The sequence below is a fragment of the Anopheles cruzii genome, chromosome 3 (assembly GCF_943734635.1).
Source record: "Anopheles cruzii chromosome 3, idAnoCruzAS_RS32_06, whole genome shotgun sequence".
NCBI lineage: Eukaryota > Metazoa > Arthropoda > Insecta > Diptera > Culicidae > Anopheles > Anopheles cruzii.
In genome coordinates, this window is record NC_069145.1 from 9143937 (window position 1) to 9163846 (window position 19910).

The 19910-nt window shown below is 49.6% G+C and overlaps 4 protein-coding genes across 7 annotated transcripts; 2 read left to right on the plus strand and 2 right to left on the minus strand.

The window, feature by feature from the left end:
* Positions 1-1155: 1155 nt before the first annotated feature.
* Positions 1156-3838, plus strand: LOC128274691 (probable isocitrate dehydrogenase [NAD] subunit alpha, mitochondrial). 4 transcript variants are annotated; one of them, XM_053012963.1, is made up of 5 exons: positions 1230-1273; positions 1533-1635; positions 1884-2048; positions 2119-2649; positions 2718-3838. In XM_053012963.1, exons 1-5 carry the CDS (start codon positions 1230-1232, stop codon positions 3057-3059), a joined length of 1185 nt encoding a protein of 394 aa, XP_052868923.1. In that variant the 3' UTR covers positions 3060-3838. The 4 variants fall into 4 exon arrangements, with proteins under 4 accessions (XP_052868924.1, XP_052868923.1, XP_052868922.1 ...); XM_053012962.1 differs by having other exon boundaries at positions 1230-1256; positions 1513-1635; XM_053012964.1 differs by lacking the exon at positions 1533-1635 and having other exon boundaries at positions 1156-1256; positions 2718-3837.
* Positions 3839-4106: 268 nt separating this feature from the next.
* LOC128271302 (ras GTPase-activating protein 1) lies at positions 4107-9368 on the minus strand. Its single transcript, XM_053008764.1, has 7 exons — positions 9194-9368; positions 9005-9118; positions 7940-8925; positions 7527-7873; positions 6539-7451; positions 6304-6460; positions 4107-6244 (listed from the first exon to the last, which is right to left on the minus strand). The coding sequence occupies exons 1-7, from the start codon at positions 9366-9368 to the stop codon at positions 6093-6095; spliced, it is 2844 nt and encodes a 947-aa protein (XP_052864724.1). The 3' UTR covers positions 4107-6092.
* Positions 9369-10501: 1133 nt separating this feature from the next.
* On the minus strand, positions 10502-11621 carry LOC128272072 (iron-sulfur cluster assembly 1 homolog, mitochondrial). Its single transcript, XM_053009802.1, has 6 exons — positions 11566-11621; positions 11367-11475; positions 11244-11297; positions 11109-11184; positions 10869-10943; positions 10502-10803 (listed from the first exon to the last, which is right to left on the minus strand). The coding sequence occupies exons 2-6, from the start codon at positions 11448-11450 to the stop codon at positions 10700-10702; spliced, it is 393 nt and encodes a 130-aa protein (XP_052865762.1). The 5' UTR covers positions 11451-11475; positions 11566-11621; the 3' UTR covers positions 10502-10699.
* A 537-nt stretch (positions 11622-12158) lies between these two features.
* On the plus strand, positions 12159-14623 carry LOC128272364 (uncharacterized). The gene is made up of 3 exons (XM_053010159.1): positions 12159-12362; positions 12995-13488; positions 13592-14623. The coding sequence occupies exons 1-3, from the start codon at positions 12280-12282 to the stop codon at positions 14401-14403; spliced, it is 1389 nt and encodes a 462-aa protein (XP_052866119.1). The 5' UTR covers positions 12159-12279; the 3' UTR covers positions 14404-14623.
* Positions 14624-19910: the final 5287 nt, after the last annotated feature.

The following is a 19910-nucleotide window of genomic DNA, read 5'->3' on the forward strand; positions in this document are numbered from 1 at the left end:
TACGAATGTCACGACGGTAATACCATTGACCAGTCCATACGATGAAATCTTGGACTCACAGGAGGAAACCTCACAGGCGCCAGCGCAAGCCACCGTAATTTCGTTAGTGAATGTGGACACATCGGTGAATCCTGTAACTCTTTCTCCTACTTATAATATTACGGGAATCAGTGCCGTCGTTATTCCTCCTTTGAGCAATGTGGTTCCTTCAACCAACATTCCTGCTTTAGTTACTGATTCGCCTTTAGTAACTGACCCTCCTTTGACGGGTTGCAACGGTACATCCAACAGCACCTGTCGTAGGAAAACTCCAACAACCAGCAGTAAGACTTGACCTCTTTAAACATTCATGCCATTTAATTTACAACAACAAATACGTTCCAATTTGCAGACCGAAGGTTGGGACAACGCCAGCTTGTGTTCAACATATTTACCGGCATGTACGGCATGTCGAGCCGAGGAGGAACTAGCCGTGGAACCAGCCGAGGAAGCAACGTCCTCACTGGCCGCAATCGCTCTTGGTCTAGTGGCATGAATCCTTTGCAGGGTATTTATGGTTTGCAGAGAACTAGTAAGTGGTTTGCCCAACATCGCTGTTGTGGTGCAGCAGATAATGGTTTTTCTTCTTCTTTGCATTCAGGTGGCAGACAATCGTGGCAACAAAATCGAGCCAACCCGATCTACAGAGGGCGAACCCCGATGTACGGAAATGGCAGCAATAGAGCCAACTCCCAACAGGCTAACCAAGCGTTGTACAATTTTCTGCTGAACATGCTGGGGTCTCAAGGAAGTGCTTCGAGGACCGTTAGTAACGTTCGAAAATCGAATCGTAGACAAAATTAAAGCACAGAAAGTGTGGCAATCTAATAAAGAAGCAACGGACACATGGAAGCAAGGTGGCCTAAAGTATTTTACTCATTCTTTACATCCTCTTATAAATTAAGTGCATCTTGTGTGCATCCTTTCGTAAGTCTATTATGCTTAGAAGAACTTACGCAAAGTCAACGGTTACTAATTTTTCAAACAATTCAAACGGTTAGCCGCATGAAATCTCTACACACAATAATCAACAATAATGTTTGACAGTTGACAGCCGACGTCAAATGGCTCTCTCTGATTTGTGAGCATCCTCTCACCGTTTGTACTTCTCGCGGTCACGAGCGAATCGTGTTTTGTCGTCTTCTGGTGGTCGCACAATTCACAATAATTTTGATTCGGTATCTCGAAGCATGGCTGCGCGATTGATAAAGAAAATTGTAAGAAAAAAACCCAAGTGACATTTCCAAACTCCCTCCCCCGGTGGTGATCCCGTCGTGTGTAGCTTTCTGTTTAAAGCCGTAAACTGAAAGACCTTCCGAGGCGATTCGTGCGCGTGTTCAATATACACATTATTCCATAACACGGTGCTTCCCGAGGTCACGGCCTTTACGTGCAGTGTTTGGCGATCAACCGACACCCATGAAAATTCCCATACGCCTCCTCACACCCTCCGTTGATCCTTGTGTCTTCTAGTTGGATGGCGAATTCGGAAGTTTGCTGGCGAAACTGTCCAACCAACTGAAGGACAATTGGGTCAAAATTTACATAACCTCGTCCTCCCGAGCAGACGTTGCGAGAAGCGACACGATTGTTAAAGTAATTAATGCCTCACGATCTGCACTCATTGTTTTGCCAGTACTTTCGGATGTGGCACGGAAAATGGCTTCCAGGTTCATTTTCTTAAACTCTTATCACCCCCTCCGAAAAGCCCCTCTTGTCATTCTACTGTGCACTGTGTAGTAGACAAACCAGGCACTGAAGTGTCGCGTCGCTGCGCTTACGTAACGGAGAACTTTTCGTTTGCGGTACATACTTTCCCCGTCTGTTTTCTTCTTGCCATCTAGACGGTCACCCCGTTCGGGGCGCGTTCGTTTGCGTCCGGCTCCCGCAAAGTGACGCTCATCCCGGGCGACGGGATTGGGCCGGAAATTTCCGCTGCCGTGCAGAAGATTTTTGCCGTCGCCAGCGTACCGATCGAATGGGAAACCGTGGACGTGACCCCGGTGCGGGTAAGTCAACAAATCTGCGGCGCTGATTGATGATTTTCGAAGATAAATAATTTGATGATTTACGTTGCAGAATCCGGATGGAAAGTTTGGTATCCCTCAGGGGGCCATCGATTCGGTGAACCGCAACAAGGTCGGCCTTAAGGGCCCACTGATGACGCCGGTCGGTAAGGGCCATCGGTCGCTGAACTTGGCCCTGCGCAAGGAGTTCAACCTGTACGCGAACGTGCGCCCGTGCCGCAGTCTGGAGGGCTACAAAACGCTATACGACAACGTGGACGTCGTGACCATCCGAGAGAACACCGAGGGCGAGTACTCCGGTATCGAGCACGAAATTGTCGACGGAGTGGTGCAAAGTATCAAGCTGATCACCGAGGAGGCATCGAACCGCGTGGCGGAGTATGCCTTCAAATATGCCAAAGATAACAACCGCAAGAAGGTGACCGTTGTGCACAAGGCCAACATTATGCGCATGTCGGACGGTCTGTTCCTGCGCTGCTGCCGTGATATGGCCCAGAAGTATCCGGAGATCAAGTTCGAGGAACGGTATCTGGACACGGTCTGCCTGAACATGGTGCAAGATCCCCGAAAGTACGATGTGTTGGTAAGTGGTCACCGCAGTTCAGGGTTCAGTTTTCTGTTTTTTCTACAAATGTTCCATTGATCCACTAGGTGATGCCCAACTTGTACGGTGATATTCTGTCCGACATGTGTGCCGGACTTGTTGGTGGCCTCGGTCTAACGCCGTCCGGTAACATGGGCCTCAATGGAGCGCTCTTCGAGTCGGTGCACGGAACGGCGCCGGATATCGCCGGCAAGGATCTGGCCAACCCGACGGCCCTGCTACTGTCGGCCGTTATGATGTTGCGGCACATGGAACTCAACCAGCAGGCGGACAAGATTCAGAGCGCGTGCTTCGATACGATCAAGGAGGCAAAGTACCTTACCGGCGATCTGGGTGGCAAAGCCAAGTGCTCAGAGTACACGAATGCCATCTGTGACCGGATCAAGTAGAGGGTGGCAATGCCATAAACACCTTCCGCCCGGCCATCGTCAACGGTAAGAAGCAAATGAGTGGCTGTTCTAGTGAATTGTGACGCAAAACGGAAGACAACCGAGAAGCAACTAGAAGAAAACTATTTATTTGTAATTTTAAATTCACAACTTCAGTGGAGTGCCGCCGTAGTCCATCCCATCTCCCTTCCGTTTTTTTTTTTTCTTGCACCGATCGGTCATTTTTGTTTCTGTAACATCGAAAGCAATAGCAAAAAAAAATGACGCGGAAAACAAAACTGGCTTTTGTTGAGCGGGAGACGGAACCCAGTATTACAGTGACCAACACCAAGTTCAGTATATCGAAGGCAAACTATCCATCCACCACCGATCAAAAGATGCTGGTGTCTACCGGTGTATCCGCTGTTCTGCGCCAAGCTGACAATAACAACCCAACTGGCCATCGAATGACCCGATCGTACCGTTTCCACGCCATAGCGGAGCGCTAGAATCTTGTACCACACAGAGCCCCACAAGGAAAATGAATGCATACTTAAGATTTGAATCGCGGTAGGCCTCGCCCGAATAATGGTGATTCTCGTAGCCAGAAGCGGCTCCTAGAGCTGCTACACACCACATATGCCGAAAGTAGGTGCTGCTGCGTTGGAGACGCTGATAAATGTGGGAAAAACTAAAACTATTCTCGCCAGCGCCACTTGTGTTGTGTACGCCACGATAAACGCTACCCCGAAACTGGAATAAAATTGTTTCAAATTTAGCTAATTCGAATACGACAAGCCTACTTGACTTCCCAGAATGAAAGAACGAAACATTCCTTCCTCAAACATTCACTGTTCTGACCAATAACGATCTACAGTAGGCTACTTTTGCAATATGCCACAACACATTTTCCATCAGGCTTTGCCCCGAATGACCTTCACTATTTCGCACAAGCATTCAAATTAATAAATTTACGCGTCGCTTGGAACGGTGACTCATACCAGTCCTCACCTAGTGCACAGCAAAATCAAACACAAACACTCGCGCCCAGTGTAGAGTATCGTACCATTGTTTTATTATCCGTAGCATGTTATAGATGTTGCTAAATATAGTCGTGAGTGTATATATTTTTTGTTCCATTTCTTATTAAAATGCATCCGTGAAGAAAAAACAGTTAAGCAGCAAGAGCTTTTCGTTTTCGTTTTGTTTGTTTTTGCAATTCTTTGATTATTCTATACACTTGAATTATATACCGTGTATTTGTTTTTAATTGATCTCGATGCAGAAAAAGGAGCTCAACGTGAAACGGAAGTGGCTCAGCTAATTTATTATTTTGTTTCTATTTGTATGAGCCCATGCGATTTTAACTCCCCGTCACTGCAGTTTCTGCGATAGGAGACGCTATGCAAGCAAAATGTTTAGTAAAACAGATTCGGAAAGAAAAGCAGAAACAATGAGCCGAGATGATAATTATCTTTGAATGTCTGACACAGAGAGAGCACATGTCGACAGCACGGCACTAATTTTGTTTCAGTTGTCAGTTATCAGTACAAATGGAGAAAAAAGCATAAAGATGGAAAGTATTTGTTCGTTTTGGTTACCGTTACAAACGGTTTCGCGCTTCGTCTGTCTTTTTACCCATCCATCACGTCACGTCAAAGTCATTGTTTGGCGTCGCCTCTACTATGCATCGCATTCGTTTCCTACATCTAAAACTGGGTTCTTAAAATTCATTACTGTGGCGTGAGTTATGCTTCGTTTTACTGTCGGAACCGAAAGGAAATACATAAAAGATAGCATATTAATCGTGAAACGTGCGGGGATCACCTTGAAGAGAACCATTGCCCACGGCGCCACGTTCATAAAATTCAACAAGAGAGCACCGGTTACACGTGTGGTACACTGTCCACCCAAAACGCAAGTGTTGGCGATTTCGCCACGTGATTGGCAAAGCCATACAGATGAATGAAAATGGTTTTGAAAAGAAACAAAAACACTAATATACGATCGAAAATAAAAGGCTTAAGTCTACACCACACTCTACACGCATCGACCCTGAGTCTACCCTATTGCTATCGGAGAATTTACTGCGGAACTAGCGCACAGATTAACATTGGCGCATTAGATCTGCTTACACAGTGCTTCCGTATCCGACAGTATCTATTGCGAACAGGGGGAACGAGTTGAATTCCTGTTTTGTTTACTTGTCCTACACAACAAAATCGATAGAGAACACACGTGGAAAAACCGCTCGCGGCCACGTAAGACGTAGTATCTTTTCCGAAGTCTCGCGCAACATGCTCACGGTGTGTAATATCATTATTTTAAAAATGGGACCACATTGTCTTCTTCTCTATCGGATGTCTTCATTATCTTTGTGTCTGTGTGTAGATTGTTATTTCTTGTCCTTAAGTTTTATCGTTTATACTTGCTTCGTTAAATCCCTCCTGACTTAAATCTTGCTCATCATTTTATGCTTTCATTTCATGGAACGCTGCAACTCACCGACGGGAGGGCAACCAAAACAATAGAGTAGAAAATGCAACAGAACCAGAACTTGCTGTCTGCATGCAGTGTGTGAGTGAGAGTTTGAATTTGTTTCGTTTCTTTTTAATTAATTTTTGGTTTCCATTTGCCTTCACTGCGCCAGCACGCTTCTGAGCGTGCATCACCACCAGTCGTATCAGTCGTATTTATGCCTAAAGATAGTTTATCCTGAGTCTCGATAATCAATTGTCTCACACTGGGACACACACACACCGATCTGGGCGTATAAAAACAGCGAAATGTCGCCAAAGAGCGAAAAAGTGTGTTTTTTCCATAAAAATAATCAGACCGTCGCGCGGAAGCTTCAGTGACCCACATTCGGGGCACAGTTCTTCGATCTGTGTCTTCTACCAATCGATTTGTAACAAATCGATTAAACAACTATAAAAAAATTCGACCAAATCAATGCCAACCAATTCCAGATTACTGGCGTGCTTTGTAGATGAAGGAAGGAAAACGAAGATACATACTCGTTGTACGATTTTAGCGCGCTATACCGGACGCTGATTAGCTTATGATTTCGCGGTACTTCAGCTTGTGCTTCGACAGCATCTCCGTGACCGTGACGAGCTTCTTGAGCGAATTGTTCGTCTTGCTCATGGCTTGCAGTTCCGGTAGGTACGAAACGCAGATGTGATGCAACGTTGCAAGCTCTCGACCTTTAAATAAAACGATCATTAGACACGATGGCCACTTGCCAGCGAAGGATATCACTAACCTGCATCCGAGCTGGACAGCGTACAACAGCTGCTCGGTTCCGGGATGCATCCCGGTGGTGGGTTCGGATCCGTTACGGACGACAGCTGATCAAGAAAAACGATCATACGCTCCTTGTTTTTCAGTATAAACGGGTTGACCACTTCCATGTACGGTTCCTGTTGGATGGCAGGATAGAACCGATTAAGGCTGAAGCTTACTTAATTTCAGAACCGGCCCCATTTCGCGGCCCTTACCTTTCCACCGAACTCGACCAGATTGGCCAGATTCTGCAGACATTTTGCGACCATAATCAGCGATCGGGTCGCCATTTGGTGTGGCGTTTCATTGACTAGACCGAATTGACGTGGGTTGAGCAGCGAGGGGCAGAGCAACCGCAGAAAGATGAATCCGGACACGACGCGCGTACGGACGAGCCGTTCGTTCGGCGACGGCCACTTGGCCACCACCGACTTCTGCAGACAGTTACAGATGTAGCGCACCGTTCGCGGGCACGCGTCGGGCGAGGTGAAGATCGATTGCGTGACCTGATCGAGAATCATGAGCAAAAATTCGGCGTTCGAGCACGCGTCATCGCTGACGTCCATCTTGGTCGGGTTCAGCTCGGCCGACTGCTTGCTGTCCAGTATCCGCTGGATCGTGTCGGAGACGGCCGACTGCAGGAATAGCGTGCACTCGGCCCGCATGTACAGATCCATGAGCGTCGTCGCGAGTGAGGCACCCCGAAAGAGGGTCGATGTTTCGTTTTCGCGACTCACTTCGCCCTGGCACAGGATCCGAAGCAGCTCCGTTTCGCGTTTCTCGTGCCGAAACACCTTCAGCAACGAGGTGGCCAACGGGATACGATCGTTGTGGCATATTTCCGACAGTGCGCGCACCGCGTTCAGCTCCGATTCGACCAGCAGCTGCTGCAGCGGGCTGTACTCCTCGCACGGCATCACCAGGTCGTCCAGGTATCGTATACGCAGTCGAATCGAGCCCCACTCACCCATCGGTGTCATTCCGTTCAGCGGGAACCATTCCTCCGTTTCCTGCCCGTTCTTAAGGCTGCACAAGTCAACCGTCAGGTCGGCCACTTCCGAATCCTTCCCACGCTTGCCGCGACTCAATACTGTGATCGTTATCGTGACTACATCCGGTGGAACGTCACTAGTAGAGGGAAAAAGTATCAGTATACAAACGAGCGTGAGTGAACAATCTAACGAAGGACTTTAAGGCACTTACTCCAGGACAAATTCCTCCTCCCAAACCGGATCCGGAGCGGTCTTGACACGCGTTTTGCCAACCTTGACCTGGTTCAGTGACACCACGCAGTACGGATGCGGGACAAGCTTGAACGGTAGCCGGTGGGCTTCGAGAATTTGCAGATTGAGGCAGCGAAGCTCGCGCAACCGTGGAACCTTCGATTGCGCTTTGCTCAGCTGCGACACGCAATGCGACTTCAGGGCGGAAATCCACTCGATGTAGCTTTCCTGATTGTTGGCACACAGATAGGTGATCGTCGCTAAGCATGGAAGCGCACGTTCGACGATCTGGAAGCAGTGCTGCCGCTCCCAGAATGATTCATGGCACTAGAAAGTAGAATTCAGATAGGAATTATCCGCTTCTGTCGATTTAAGCAAGCGCCACACACCTACCTGATACAAATAAGCACACGACAAATCGATCAAACCCTTCGGTTTTGTCTTTTTGGGACTGTCGTAGAAGCACAGGTGTGTCTCTGACCCTTCCACCAGCAGGGCAAAGAACAGCTGCTTCCATTTGGCCGTCTTGTCGGACTTTTTCAGCATATAACCGTGATGCTTGATGCCCTTTGTCTTTTTCAGCATATTCTGATCGCGGCACTCGCGCAACGTGGCGTAGATTTTCTCCGCCGCACTGGCCAAATTCGTTGGCGGATGATACTCCGGCTGGCTACCGTTAATGACCGGGTGCATTAACGTGTGGCCCTCGACTATCTGCTCCTTCCGGTAGCGATTGATCACTGCGTCGAGACACTCGAACGTTCGGCCACCCATCAGGTACCGGACGCCCTTCTTCTCGATCCGGAACCGCTGGATCTGGTTGTTGATGTGAAAGAAGAGCGAATAGTCGCCGGGTGAGTTGTCGCTGGGGCGCACCAGGAAACTGCCCGGGCCCGCCTTTACGAGCATATCGACGGCCTCGTTCTTGGTGCACGTCGGATGAAACCACGGGAAGACCGTGTTCGGATCGATGGCCGGGTCGAGGTCTTCCACTAGCTCCCGGAAGATCATACCCTGCTCACCGGTCCGGTGTGCCGTTACCCACAGCCAGCCGTCACCCATATCGTTGTGAACGAAGAATATGTCCCCCTTCTGGAAGGTCAGTTCATCCGTGTCCGGCATCTTCGTGTAGGGTAAGATTGCCACCACACGTTTCTTATCGTTGACCGGTTCCGGCGGTGGTACCGGAAAGGCGAGCCGTTCGCGCTTCAGCAAATCACTGCACGACGTGTAGTAGCCAACCAGGTCACTGAGCGAGAAGAACTGTCTGCCACCGATGTAGAAATCACCGCACACCGCCGTGATGCGGAAATGGTTGATTCCGGTTCGCCCAAGGTAGCTCAGCACGTACGATCCTGGCTTACGATCACTCTCGCGAACTATTCGAACCGCGGAAATGGACAAAGCGAAGAAAACACTATAGCAACACGGACAAAATGTGTGTGTCCCGTAACTCACCCAAATAACTTCCAAGTCTCGACGCCGTCTTTAGCCGCTGCTCGGCACTGTACCGATCGAGCCGCCCGTGATACCATTCGCTTTCCGGCGGAGCAACAATTGCCGGACGATCGCCTGAGGATTGATCGAAAGTTGGCAAAAAGGCATAAAACAGTCGGCTTCCCATTGGCCGGACGTCTGGCCGCTTACCGTTCAGTGTTTGAGGACCATCGAACTCGTCGTGATCCAGTGCTTGCACGATGTCCTCCAGATCGATACCTCCGCCACCGTCCTCCGAACCGGTCGACGGTGACCCAAGTTTGTCGCGCTGGAAGCCCCCTCCCAGCGCTCCGCCGCTGCTGCTCAATCTCATCATATCGGCCATGATTTCCGAGGCCGTCCTTCCCGTATTTGATCTTTTTTTCCTTTGTCTCTCACCCAGCCTGCGCCTTTTGTGATTCTGTTCCGTGCCGACGGAGATTCTCTCGCTTACTTTTTCTTTGTCTGCGGCGTGTCACTGACACCCTAAATGCAGCTCAGTGCATTACACCATTGCCGAGGACCGAGACGACACAACCGAGACTGCAACCACTGCACTGCAGGGAGGAGAAAAGAAACGAAACACATAATAGAAACAAGAAAGCCCGACCGAGTTCGGTGATCCCAATTCCTTCCTCCTCCCCCCATCGAACGGACACTGGATAAGATACGAAAGGAAACGAAACCAATCCGCCGTAACGGAAGAAAGTGGAGTGATTCTGCTTCGCCACCAAAACTGACCCCGATGTTTGGCACACGAACGGGAGGAGCCGATAATAATCAAACGCACACACTTCGGCGGCTGGAAGGTGGAACTGGATTTGTTTTTCTCTTCGTACGGAGCACGCATTACTTCCGCACCAAGGCCAGCTCGCCGATACTCACATCACACCCATTATTAGCAGGACCTCCAGGGACACTCGCGGTCTCCTCCCTCTGCTACACCATTTCACGCACAGCACACCGAAGCGGATGGTTGGATTGGCACGCCGTTGGCTTCCAAATTTCGATCTTTCGACCGTCACTCAGCCGCAGCGGTGACACGACGCACCGATTTCTCTTTGCATATGAAAATGGATTTTCCACTTCGCCACTCCGATAGCGATGATTAATCCATCCACCCGCGAGAGTGAAAACCGCGAGCGCAAAGTGAGACGGTCGGATGAGAAGCTCGCTCTCGCTCACGTCCGAGCTGTCAAACCCAGAAGGAATCCGATTGTGCAGAATTCGTTTTTAGAGTTTTAACATTTTTGCGAGAACCACAGAGAAGAGCTCAAGAACAAATATTAATCGCAATCCTGCAGAAAGACGGATCGAGTGAGAGAGAAAGACAGAGCGAACGTAAATATGGTGTGTTCCAGGAAGCTCCAGCAGACTCTGAGTCCATTGTTTACATGTGCGTTCATGCCGCCTGCTTCAATTCTACAGCATTGTCAAATCGGGGTTCGGTTGGTTCAGCAAAGCGTTTGAAGGAAAGTGTATGGTAGCCAACAACAAGATTTATTTAGAACAATCAATTGCTATACTAAACTAAATTGTATATGTACAGTTGTCACACTAGCATTACAAAAACAAACTCTAGCACCTTCCATGAAGCCTCCAAGCGATGCGGATACTTCTAGCGAGAAGATTCGGCCTTAAGAAACCAGGCCTATGTCGAGCCGTTGGCTCTCACATTCAGATGCTGAAGGATTCTCCACAGCCGCAGGTTCCTTTAATATTGGGATTGTTGAAAACGAATTCGGCCGATAAATCTGATTGCACAAAATCCATTTCCGTTCCTGCAATGGGGTATAGAGCGAGGTTATTTGATGCCGATTTTGAGCCGCTATCAACCGCCTACAACCTAACAGAGAGAGTTGAGCTTTCTTGTCTATTAAAACCTTCACTCCATCCTGGACCACTTCCTCGTCCATTTTGTCTGCAGCACAAGAAAAGGAAAAATAATTATTCATTAAAAGAATAACGCATTACGGGTAGACAGCTCGCAGGCAGATTGTGTGGGTTTTATATAACCCCTTGCGATTGGAAAATAATGCTGAGCTGTTGTAGTTAGGCTTATGCAATGTTCAAGAATTTTGCACACCTTTAGTTGCGGCATAATCTAACGTGTAGGACAGCCCATTGCAGCCTCGTTGCCGAACGCCAACCTTCAAGCCAATCTGAAACGATGATAAACAGATGTAGATTTGTTTTCGTTTCCCCAATTTCCACCACTTACGTATTCGTTTTTGCCTTCCAATAGCTGTTTTATTCTGTTCACTGCCGCCGGTGTCTAACAAAATCAAAGAAAGACAATGTGAAAAAACCGTGTCCCAGTCCCAGCAATCAATAACCTTCCTACCAATGATAAAGCGGCCCTGATCGGAAGCAGTTTGCGATTCTTGACGGCGCGCACCGTAGCCGTGGCCACTATTTTGGAAGCCATTTAGCACAGCTCTGCACACCACCGCCTAAATATGTTGTGAAGCAGAGGAATTACGGTCGATTTGGGAAACTTTTCGTCTGATTTCTTAGTTATTTCGCAATTTTGCCACACTCACTTGGATTTGGTTTGTTTTTCCCACGAAGATTGACGTTCGGTCTATTTGTTTTGAAATTCTCTCTCGTTACGCAATGTTTGAGAGGATAGCTGGACAGGCTGTTCGTGTCGCACATGACAGCAACTTTGGTGAATTTCCATTGCCAACCATATGTTTGGTCGGTTGAAATACAAGTAAAGTTTTACTATCCAATCGCTTTTATGTAGCACTTATTTTTACTAGAACTGGGGAACTAAAAAGTAGTTTAAAACAGTCGCTCGCGAGATACTTTTTTCTCACTCGATCCCAAAGGTGGTGAGTTTGAATGTACCACGTGCGAGTAGCACCAGCAAGAGAGAGAACAGAATAATAACATTCATCTTCCGTTTCGCTCATGACAACGTCCTTCGAGTTGTCACATCACCGCAATAGAGAGTTTCAGATTGTTTTCCGCGACACGATCGGACAACGGCTGAGGCTGAGGCGGAGAAGCGATAGCTTTTGTCTTATTTCACGGCACCGCGCTTGGTACGTGCGTATATAAAGAGAACGAAATTCTTCGCGAGAGGTTCATTGTGATTTCAATTCATGGCCGTGCCGTTCACCGTACACTTGGCTAGTGCTGCGTAGCAGATCAGTTGCGGAGAAAGAGTAGAGAGGAAACAATTCGGCCAGTGCGCGGCAGCGGACAAGCAAAAGTCAGTGGCCTTTCCGAGTTTTATCCTTTCTATCACGATGGGACAGGACGAGGACGATGCTGCTTTCTGCGAAAAGATTATCAACGAGATCGATGCCGTGTTCGTTCGCGATCCGGAACTGTAAGTACGCAGGGCGCCCACTATCCGCAGAAGCGCAGTATCTTGCTAAGAAGAAAGTAGATCAGCCTCGTAGCAGCATCAATCGAAGAGGTCAAACGAATTAAAACCGAGAGCCCACTGCTCGGTTACTGCTCGTGGGGAATTTAATGTCACAATTTTTCTTTACACATTACAATAAAGATCTGTTTTTTGGTGGAACCTTTGTTATGATGTGAAGAAATAACCTCGTAAAACTTTCGTACATTTTCTTTGCTACTCAATGTAATGTCGGACTGTCTTTTCCGGGCCTGTTTTGCTGATCGCAGGCACACTCTTCGCGTAGTGGCCTTGAGTAGGCAGAGCGCCGAGCGGGCACGCAAGCAGCAGCACCATCGCGTAGCGATAGCGGCCACAGATAGATCTGCAAAACGATCGCTTAGACCCGCCGCTAGTGACCGTCACATCGTTCATTTGATTGAATGTAATTCCGCATAATTGGTGGCAGCAATTTATTTTGATTAAGATAGTTTCTCGCGTGCCCAGAAATGTGGTATTCGGGTCGGAGGTGGATTCGAAAAAAAAATTCACTGAATGGCGTACGAACTGGCTACACCACGAGCTAAAAAACTCTCTCCCTTTCGCTTTCGTTTCAGAATCGGATTCGAGATTATACCGATGCCGCTAAACCAAAATAAGTCGCCCGTAATTCACGTCGAGCACAATCTGGGGCTGCAATCGTGGTGCGTCGAGTTCATCTACGCCTATGCGCACCGATTGATCCTACGGTATCGCACCGAGTGGTTGGCATTGAACACACTGCCATCCGGTTGTGGCGCAGGATGTTGGGGTGCCGCCGATAAGGGCAAGCTTACGGGAGGAGGAAGCCTCAGCGGGACGGGTGGTGGTGGTGGTGGCGGAAATGGTGGAAACCCCCCGAACGGTGGCAGCGTCCCGATCGTCAAGTATCTTAACTGTGCCATACTGATCAACCCGGACGTGGCCACCTTCTGGAACCTGCGCCGGCAGCTGTTTGCCAAGAATCGGTTAGACATTTCCAAAGAGTTTTACTTCTCGGCACTCGTCCTCAGCAAAAAGCCCAAATCGAACGAAGCGTTTGCGTACCGGCGGTGGTTGTACCTGTTCCAAAGTAAGTTCGCAGGTCGTGAAATGTGGCACCGGCGGCTCTAGTAGCCGTCGGTAGCAGTTCAATCGGAGCAGATCGATTATCGGTTTACTACTACTTTTTGCAGGCTACGATGCCATCGATTGGTCGTTCGAGATTAGTCTGAGCGAGAAGAGTGCGGACAAGAGCACCACCAACTACCACGCGTGGTGCCACCGGCAGTGGGTGCTGATGAAGGCTCCCCAGCTGCTCAAGTACGAAGTGCACAAAACGGAAAAGTTCATCCGCAAGCACATCCACGACTACAGCTGCTACAACCATCGTCAGTTCGTGCTGGCCAAAATGTTCGAACTGTGCTACTTCGACGACGAGGATGACTTCATCGCCGGTGACGCCGCTAGAGAGGGCCACGACGGCGAACCGGGAGTCCGGAAGCGTCGGTATGAGGCACTGTGCACGCTAATCGAAACGCTGACGGGTAACAGCAGTGCCGTTCCGTCGGCCACTCCGAACGAGTCTCCGTTGCACAATCTGCTCTGCTACCTGTTACCTGCCATCACCAAAGAACACGAGTTGAACCAGCGGCGCGTGCTTACGTTCCTGTTTTGTGTGAATCTCGCCGCGTACGATCTGCGGATGTGCGAAGAGCTACGGGCACTTTTCAGTCCCTCGCAGGCCCTGGAAAACCATCGGAAGTTTATGGTGAAGTTTCTCATCGATAAGCTGCGGCTTGCGCCGGGCTGGTTGCTGAAGGCGTCGAACGAAGCGCACGCATCAAGCCCTGTCTTTCAGCAGCCACTGTCCAAGATTACTCGCCTGGATGAGGATGCCAGTGAGCTGCTGCAGGCACTGAAAACGCAAGAACTGCGCCGGACGGCCAACGATCCCCGGCACGGGCAGTGGTGTAAATATTTTCTAGGAATCGAATCGGAGCAATAGGGAAGGTCGACCTCGTGTTCCTAGTCAGTGTGCTATTAGCCTTCCTGGAGAAGCTAAGGCTTTCGAGGACGGTCCGACCGAGTGGACCGAGGATTGTTTATTTTTTAACTGCTACTAAGTATGGCCACAGACGGCCATGGCATGACACGTGCACCCGCTCGACTTGTTAGGAATTAGAAAATTTTACTATAAAGCAATCAATAAAACAAAATATTCTTAAATTGCCTAATCAAAGCCAATTCGGATATGGGAGCAATAAGTACATGATGACTTACGATTAAACCACAATGACCTTTGAAGAAATTGCAATAGTCTTAATGTTCAAAACTTAATGAGTCCGTCGTAAGTACCTGTTGAGTATAGTTTTCGGCTGCGGTTTAGTTACTTCTGGACGTTTGTTTCCACGGTCGGAATTCGAGCCGACTCGGTCGAACCATCCGACAAATCGAGACATTGCCGATCACAAGCACGGGCTGTTGCATAATAAATAATCGATCAGCATTATGCTGCGAACATAAATCCGCCCAACCGATGTGAACTTAAGTGAGCAGCTCGCCGTTCACCGCGAACTCCGGTGAGAAGCGTGAGCGGGACGGAGCGTTTCACGTGCGTTTCCAAGTCGTACGCTTGCGCGTGTGTTGTGCCGGCGTTCTCGGTGTTTCTCGCGGCAACGCGAGAACCGCGAATGCACATCGCGCGCTCGCACACCGGACGGAAGTGTGCGGTGAGTTGGCCGGTCAGTGTGTGCGTGCCAGTGCGACTCGCGGCACCCGTTTTCTTGAAGAAAGTTATCCGGCGGCGGCGGTACCTGTCAGATAGTGATTGAAGTGATTGGAATCGAAAATATTCAATGAAAAGTTGCAACCAAGGTGATGCCACGGGCTGCTTTCCGTTGCACGGGCCTGCCAACATTTGCCCGTGAACGGGGGGAACGTGAGTGCAGAAGGTTTACTGTACGCAAACGGCGTGTTGCGTATTTTGGGGTTCGGCCAAGTGCTGGTGAATTTTGCAACCGAAAGAGTACCTGCTGGGTGCGCGCTAATCATAAGCAATCGAAGAAGTGAACAGTGTGAACGACTGGCGCCGCTTCCTGTTTCGATCTTCGCGGAAACCCTCGCACCCACGGCTCTGCTGGGCAAAAAGGTCCGTGGGGTGTTTTGCGTGTTCGTTTCTGGCTAACCCCCCGGAGCCGGGGCTTCGCCCCTTCTAGTGCCGCAGTCCCTCGTCCGTTGTTTGTGGTGCGCAATTTTGCTTTTTAGATGATTGTTTACTTGCCGTACACAGATCGGGCCATGTTCCATGCCCAGCGCGATGGGGTTGTCAAAGGAAGGCAAATAAGAGCAAAAAAATGGGGTGCTGTGAGCTGCGGATGAAAATGAAATCGGGCAAGGATTACATCACACCGCGTGTATTGGTGAGAATGAAGTTGTAGAGAGTAATTGCTGTCCTGGTGGCAGTTTTTCACCTGGCCGCGGTCGCGAAAGGCGCGTCACTCTACTGCCTAGTATTGATTTCGAGCGGACCGTTATGCCGATCGCACTACCGAGCACTAACACCACCGGAAATGCCAGTACAAAACACACAATACACATGCGTTCCAGCGTTCTCCGTGGTTCGCTCTTGTCAACCGGCGCAACATTATGCTGCTCCCACCAACCCATTTATCCTTTCGACAACATTAATGAAACTGTCGCCACGATACAGCATATCTCAGAGAGAGAGGGACAGAGAGAGCGAGAGATTGAGAGAGTTAGGCTTTGCAAGAGAAAACCATCGGAGCGAAGAACGGAACTGAGACTTGAGCAAGAACCTTCCACACTAAGGATTTCCCTTCGAATTTCTAGTCTTCCACCTGATTTTCTTGAGGCGTGTTGCAGTCCACGTCCTCCCGGTCGCGGTCGCACGCAGAGTCGGTTGACACCTGGTTAGTGTGTAGGTTTTATCTGGCTAGATTGAAGAACAGTGAGTCCGTTTCGCAGGTCACGAAGCCCTAGGAAGGAGCGTACCGCAATCCGCGAACCAAGTGAAACCGTTGCAGTGTGCCAAGAAATGACCTAACCGTTGCTGCAGATCGATCCGTAACCCCCTTATCGATACATACCGTCCACTAACTGGCCGGACCAGCTAGGCTCGGTGCCCTAGCTGATGCCAAGATGAACCGGTTCGAGCCCAATCCTTCGCCGAGCGAGGCTCGCAGAACACTTCCTCCTATCGGCCGATACCGGGATCACGGGCCCTCCTCGGTGGTGATCGCGCACCGTGAATAGTCGCAGTTCCTCCACGGCGACGGTGTATCCGGTCGCGTTCTAAGGACCTCCTCCGCCGGCACGGGGCAACCCAAAGCCAAACGTAACCAAAGAAAAATGCTTCGCAAAAATCGCAGCTTGGCCGATTTGAAGGGGTATGTCTGCGATTTTGTTTCTAATTCTGTATTTATTCCGTACACGAATGGCGAACGGAGTAGATTGGAGGCGCATCGTCCTCCACGAAACATATCTCACCGCGTCACGGTTGTATATAGTGTGCCTCCCGGAGACCTCCTGTTCGTCCTCCTGTTCCGGCATCGCCATCGTTCACTTCATGCGCTCGTACGCGGGCTGGAAACATAAAATATAGTTTTATTACATAATTTGAGCCCACACACTTTCATTGATTTTTCATGCCACCCACCAACACCGGGCCCGCCCGCCACTCGGTGGCTGAAACGTGGGTCATCCGTAACCTTCAGAAGCTTAAATATCGTTCGTTTTTCTTTCGTTTTTTCTTCTCCGTCCCGTATCCGTGGGGCCAGTTCGTGTTGTCGAAAGCCACCGAAAGCGGTGGCTTGGGAGGAAATCCTGCGCGCGAGAGTAGCAAATAACTGGCCAAAATGAGAGCCCCAGCGAGACGAGAATACACAGAGAGCTAATTCTACACATTTGGAGTGTTTTATAATAATTTGGGGAGGAAAGTTACCCGAGCCCGATGCAGAGTCAGCCCTTTTCTGTGTATTGTTGAAACGCTCTGTTAGTTCATAGAAGTAGACCTTCCGTTCGTGGGTTGTTTTATTTATTTTTAATTTATTCTATTAGTTCAGCCAATGTCCATGAAACGTGTGAGAAAGTGAGGCTCCTTGTGTGAAGAGCATTACGACATTATTTCATGCACATTTCTGTACTCGACCCCCGAGAGATCATCCTTCTCATCTAAAAACTCACGACAGCATGTAACTAAAGCAAACTAAGCACCAAATCAAAAACACTGTCCTCCCAAAGAACTTGCCGTTTCTTTGGAGTTGGTCTCGTTGGTCCCAGTTAAGACAGGTTTCCGTTCCCCGTTCATTCCAGATCGCCCCGCAAGGGTTTGGCGAAAACTTTTCATGCCAAGGGCGGAATAGTTGCGGCCGAATGTGCTCGTCTGGACATTGAAGGGTAAGTGTGGCTTTAATGGCTTAACTCCGTGCGATGCGTGTAGAAAGGCGCTTGTTGCTGCAGGCAAACGGTGCAGACCAGTAGACAGTGCTACGCATGTGAGTGTGCTCAATTTGGTCGCGGCTGAGTGTTGCAAAAAGCGAACCTAGAATAGGACACTTCACCTCACGTAATCCGTAGCAGACCGCAAATGAATACATCATTCACCACATAAAGTTGTCGCATATTCTGGCTGTTTATCGTTGCATGAGAACATTCTCCTCACGTTTTGTCTCAATCTCTTATTCACCAATTGATTTTTCTCGTCAACACAACGGCACACAGATTTCTGATTATGCTGAAATAACAGCTTTTGTTTCTTCAGTTAGTAGTGTACAGTTGGGTTGACCTTCCGAAGCGGAATCAGCACACCCTGTGCCGCATTTTGGCTTCGTTTTCGCGTGACTTACAAGTGGGGCGCGTTTCGACAACCCACTCCTTCATCGTGGCTGATAAGACACACGCCGTCGTCTTGAGCAGGTGTTCCGCTAAATCGGTCGGTATCCCTGCCACGAGGCCCGCACAATCTGGCAATCTCGTCCGCAATCGCCAGCAAACGGACCACCACCTGTGGCCGCCACCGTTTATCATGTTTGACATCAGCAGCCGGCGGATAACACTTGAGCCAAATGCCCGCCAACTCGAGTTGCCCAAAAGTAATGCTAATTAAAACATAGTAAAAACGTGTTCAGCCGATGCGAACGATGTTTTGCCAAAAACCCACACACACACGTGTGTTAGGCCATTGACACGGTTCAATCCACTGCCCCCGGCAGTGAACTCTGGCGAATGCGGCCAGAAAGTGTTATGCTCGTTGTATGCTCGCACAGCACACAATGGTGATTTGATGGTCCACCGGAGCAAAACTGGGCCGGAGCTCATGATCCGTCAGTCGAATCGAGTATCGCAATAGAGACCCAGGTACCGCGGTTGGATTAACCATTTCATGGCGACTCAGCTTCATTCACCGTTCAGTACGACGGCGGCGATAATTAGAGGCTTAAAAAAAACAATGAATATTGAAGCCGCGGATCTTATCTTGCACAACAACCACCAGCGCACGGGGAGGTGCTCTATGCTCGTCACGATTGCTCCACAATCGTACCATGCGGCCCACTCGCGAATGTATGGGTTATGCTTTGCTCAGACGGTGTGTTGAGTGGGGTGGAGCAACCCGCGTGGACCGCGAATACGCGAAACAAGAACCGAGGCCTTTCATTAAACCCTTGACGACGGTGCGCCGCGGTCGTTTGGGTGTAAAGTTTTAACGGTGCCACGGTTCCCCCATATAGTATCTTCTTCTCGATTCCTGGTGGACACTCGACCGACCGACCTGATCGTTCGGAGTGGTTCGCATCCAGGGGTTAATTATGTACCACGGCAGCAGAGCAGCCGCCGATACCAATACGTGCAGAATCTCGCGCAAAAAGTGGAACGGAAGGCGGAATGGTGCGCGCCGGGGTCAGCGAAGAGAGAGAAAGGCAACGGCGGGCATCACGGACTCCCTCACCCAACCCACGGGCGTTGGGGGTGGAATAGCCGCAATTGGAGAGCGTAAACATTTACCACCCCGCGTCGTGACAGTCGCGCGCACGCTTCACGGGGCCGTTCACGCACCTCACGGGGAACCTGGCTGGTAGTCGGCGTTGTTGTCTGGCGCGGTCCGGTCTGGCAGTTCGACATCGCGACTGGCCTGGCTAGTGCTCTGGCGTGGCAGCCTGCACAACCCAATAGAGAGACACAGAGAGAGTGTTAGTGTGTGCGCGGTCGAAATTCGTTTTCTTTGTGCCGTGTGTGCGCGGTGGACAAAAAAGAAACGCACGATCTCACGACGATCGCCAGTGACCATCCAGTAGATCGCAGTGACGTTATCGCTGCACGTATTGTTTGCAGTGCGTGCGCTTCCGTTTTGGAGGTGGGCTATAGGCAGCTGCTGAATGTTAATAACACCACCCTAAGTAGGCGTTGCGCAACTTGGTCCAGTGTCCAGTTGGCATTTGACCGTTGCCAGAAAAGATCCCATTGCAGCCCCCCATTTTAGCTGATGGCCATCAACCG

Excerpts from the sequence above, each read along its gene's own strand:
- LOC128274691 (XM_053012962.1), top strand. The coding sequence starts at position 1,230 with ATGGCTGCGCGATTGATAAAGAAAATT. Across the intron at positions 1,636-1,883 it reads GAAGCGACACGATTGTTAAA|ACGGTCACCCCGTTCGGGGC; the intron begins GTAATTAATGCC and ends CTTGCCATCTAG. Across the intron at positions 2,650-2,717 it reads CCCGAAAGTACGATGTGTTG|GTGATGCCCAACTTGTACGG; the intron begins GTAAGTGGTCAC and ends TTGATCCACTAG.
- LOC128271302 (XM_053008764.1), bottom strand. The coding sequence starts at position 9,368 with ATGGCCGATATGATGAGATTGAGCAGCAGCGGCGGAGCGCTGGGAGGG. Across the intron at positions 9,119-9,193 it reads TGGTCCTCAAACACTGAACG|GCGATCGTCCGGCAATTGTT; the intron begins GTAAGCGGCCAG and ends ATCAATCCTCAG. Across the intron at positions 7,874-7,939 it reads CGTGTGCTTATTTGTATCAG|TGCCATGAATCATTCTGGGA; the intron begins GTAGGTGTGTGG and ends TCTACTTTCTAG.
- LOC128272072 (XM_053009802.1), bottom strand. The coding sequence starts at position 11,450 with ATGGCTTCCAAAATAGTGGCCACGGCTACGGTGCGCGCCGTCAAGAAT. Across the intron at positions 10,944-11,108 it reads AGATTATGCCGCAACTAAAG|ACAAAATGGACGAGGAAGTG; the intron begins GTGTGCAAAATT and ends CTTGTGCTGCAG. Across the intron at positions 10,804-10,868 it reads AGCTCAACTCTCTCTGTTAG|GAACGGAAATGGATTTTGTG; the intron begins GTTGTAGGCGGT and ends ACCCCATTGCAG.
- LOC128272364 (XM_053010159.1), top strand. The coding sequence starts at position 12,280 with ATGGGACAGGACGAGGACGATGCTGCTTTCTGCGAAAAGATTATCAAC. Across the intron at positions 12,363-12,994 it reads TTCGTTCGCGATCCGGAACT|AATCGGATTCGAGATTATAC; the intron begins GTAAGTACGCAG and ends CTTTCGTTTCAG. Across the intron at positions 13,489-13,591 it reads GTGGTTGTACCTGTTCCAAA|GCTACGATGCCATCGATTGG; the intron begins GTAAGTTCGCAG and ends TACTTTTTGCAG.